General features: G+C 38.2%; 1 protein-coding gene across 1 annotated transcript; it reads right to left on the reverse strand.

The window, feature by feature from the left end:
* Positions 1–384: 384 nt before the first annotated feature.
* LOC104982813 (olfactory receptor 12D2-like) lies at positions 385–1,311 on the reverse strand. Its single transcript, XM_010832265.1, has one exon. It carries the CDS (start codon positions 1,309–1,311, stop codon positions 385–387), a length of 927 nt encoding a protein of 308 aa, XP_010830567.1.
* Between the last annotated feature and the right edge of the window lie 1,897 nt (positions 1,312–3,208).

Genomic DNA, 3,208 nt, shown 5'->3' on the forward strand with positions numbered 1-3,208 from the left:
AGATCCCACATTCCATGGAGCAATTAAGCCCACTTGCCACAACAGGAGAAGCTACTGCACTGAGACACCTGAGCACCGTGACCTGAGAGAAGCCCCCACTCACTGAAACCAGAGAAAAGGCTGCCACAGCAATGAAGACTCAGCACAGCCAAAAAAAAAAAAAAGATTGTGTGGATAGTGTCCTATTTGTTCAAGTTTCCCTTACATTACCTAGTCACACACTGTTAACACAACTAGACTGGAGTTTCCCATTTATTTTTTCTTTACATAATGCCTTCTGTTTCACAAAGAGTAAACAATTAGAAAAGCAGTATAATTTCACATCTCAACTTTCTCATAGCCTTTTTACTGATGCCTTGGAAGAGTTCTCTAGATTTCTTAGGGTCAGAGTCTCCTTCTGATCACCCTCCTCAAAGCCCCTTCTACTTCCTTGTTCCTCAAAGTATAGATCAGTGGATTTAGTACAGGAGTGATCACACTGTACATAATAGCAATGATCCATTCCTGGTCCATGGAGCTACCCAAGGCAGGACGATTGTAAGTGAAAACAACAGGAGCATAGAAAAGAACAACTACCATGAAGTGGGAGGCACACGTGGACAGTGCTTTATGGAGCATGCTGCAAGAATGGGTCTTGAAGAAAAGATAGATAATAATATAGAAATAGGAGAGAAGGGTTAGAGAGAATGGGCCCATGGCAATGGTCCCTGTCACAGAATGAAGTAGCCATTCATTGAGGTCAGTGTTTCCACAGGCCAACTCCAGCAATGGCTTAACATCACAGAAGAAGTGATGGATGTGGTTGGAATCACAGAAGTTTAAGCGAGAGGTCATTACTGAGTGCAGTAGGGCGTGGAAAAACCCAATGATCCAGATAGTGACAGCCATCTGGGTACAGACCTGATGATTCATGATAAGAGTGTAAAGAAGTGGTTTGCAGATAGCCACAAAGCGGTCAAAGGCCATCACAGCCAACAACATGGCCTCTGTGCTGCCTAAGAAGTGGAAGAAATGAAGCTGGCTTATGCAGCCCAAGAAAGAAATTGTTTTGTGGATAGACAGGAAGTTCTCCAGCATCTTTGGCAGAGTCACCATGGAATAGCAGATATCTAGACATGACAGGTTTCCCAGGAAAAAATACATAGGAGAATGGAGTCTTGAATCAGAGATGACAACCATCATGATGACTCCATTTCCAGCCACATTGACAATGTAAATTGCAAGGAAAATCACGAAGAGAACAGGCTGCAGTACTTGGACATCTGTCACTCCTAGGAGGAGAAATTCAGTGACTGAGGTTTGATTCAGCATCACTTGAAAGAAAAGACAAAATAAGATATGAAATGATATCTCTCATGGGAACCAGAGTCCTACAGCTGAGGATTTCCCATCTAGACAATAATATTTTGAGGGAGAGCATTGTTTTGGGGCTTACCTAGTGGCTCAGTGGTAACGAAGCAACCTCTAAATGCAAGAGACATGGATTCAACTCCTGGGTCAGGAAGATCCCCTGGAGGAGGAAATGGCAACTCTCTCCAGTATTCTTGCCTGGAAAATTCTGTGAACAGGGGAGTCTAGTGGGCTACTGTCTATGGGGTTGCAAAGAGTTGGACATAACTGAGCACATACACAAAGTTTGGGAAACCCGTGAGTGGAGAAGAAAAAGATTCGATGTGACCTCAATAAAAAAGTGAATTAACTAGGCAACATTTCTAGGGATCCCATGGGACATTCACCTTTATAGCTAGAGAATATTTGGAGTAATTATCTAAGCTTTATTACACCTTTACTGAAGGCTGGCAGCAAGGAATTCAGAGTAGCTTTCCTTAATAACCATGTGTATTTTGTATATTGTTAAACTTTATCACTCCTGCTTAAGATACACATGATATGCCAAATGTTATTTTTGGTTCTCTACCCACAAAACAAAATTGTATCAAAAATTCATTTGGGGGAAAAAAACCTTTTCCTATGGTTTAAAGAAAACAGCAATTAGACTTTCTGTACTAAATAATTTATTTCACTGAATCTTTAGAGATTACTCATTTACTTTGATGAATGTCTAGAGGTATGGCACTAAAATGTAGGCAGTAGAGAGCCTTCATAACCCACCAATACAATGTCCATCATTAAATAGGAAACCAACTCTAAGTTCTTGGTATGTAAATTTAACACTAACAAGAAATCAGAGAATATGGGCAACTTAGAGACTGTTTCATTCTCTTACCTGATTCTGTGTTCAAATGTATAGTTAAGAAAGTTGATCAGGTTTATACTTCTGAAAAATAAACAGTAGAAAACTATGAAAAATAAAGAGTAGAAAAATGTTTGAAGTGATAGTTTATATTGCGATTATAGGATAAGTTCTTCATATTCCAAAACCTCTTCTTTCTGAAATTCTTCCTTTTATTTATGATCCATTGTTCTTTTGATATATAAACTCTGAGAGAGGGTGTCCCCTGGGTTTGAGAGGAGTATTGTAAGAATAAACAAGATACCTTTCTGTAACTGCAACATAAGTGAATTCTCCTTGGGGAATTCTTATCTTGAGTTCCATTTCTTTTTTCATTTTTCCTCTTTTCTTTCCTGTTTCTTTCTTAGTTTCAGAACCACAGTCAGTACAATTCTCAGTGGCCTCAAATTTTCTTAAATTATCTTTCATTTCCTGGGACAGAGGTATGGGTACACTTTTTCATCTTGGGACCTGCCTTGGAAAAAGTATAAAATGGAAGGAAATTGGGCTATGACATTTAAGGCATGAGGATCAGTCATATTTCTTTAATCCATACAGAAAGATGATTATCTTTAAATATGCCCCTCATTTATTACTGTGGCTGTATGGAAAATAGAGGAATAGGGAAAAATAGTAGTGATTTATTTCTTTTCAATCTGACTTTTCACTGTTGGTATTAACACTAAATTATTTCCTTTAATTTTGAAATTCCCAAGCTCACATTTCCCTCTAGGAGAATGAAGCTGGTCTCTCATTGTATATATTTACTTCTTGCTATGCCCTTTTGGTAAAAATATTCTATCTGCCTTATCCAAAGGATATTTGTATGTGTTCTGACATCTATCTAAGCTTTAATTCAATTGCAAATGCCATGTCCTTTGTCCATCTTTCTATTGCAAATCAGTTTTTTTTTTGCTATGCAGAAGTTCACTGTATATTCATCACATTAATAATTTCTTGTTCTAGTATATGCTA

The sequence above is a fragment of the Bison bison genome, unplaced genomic scaffold (genome assembly GCF_000754665.1).
Source record: "Bison bison bison isolate TAMUID 2011002044 unplaced genomic scaffold, Bison_UMD1.0 scf7180017860602, whole genome shotgun sequence".
Classification (NCBI taxonomy): Eukaryota; Metazoa; Chordata; class Mammalia; order Artiodactyla; family Bovidae; genus Bison; species Bison bison.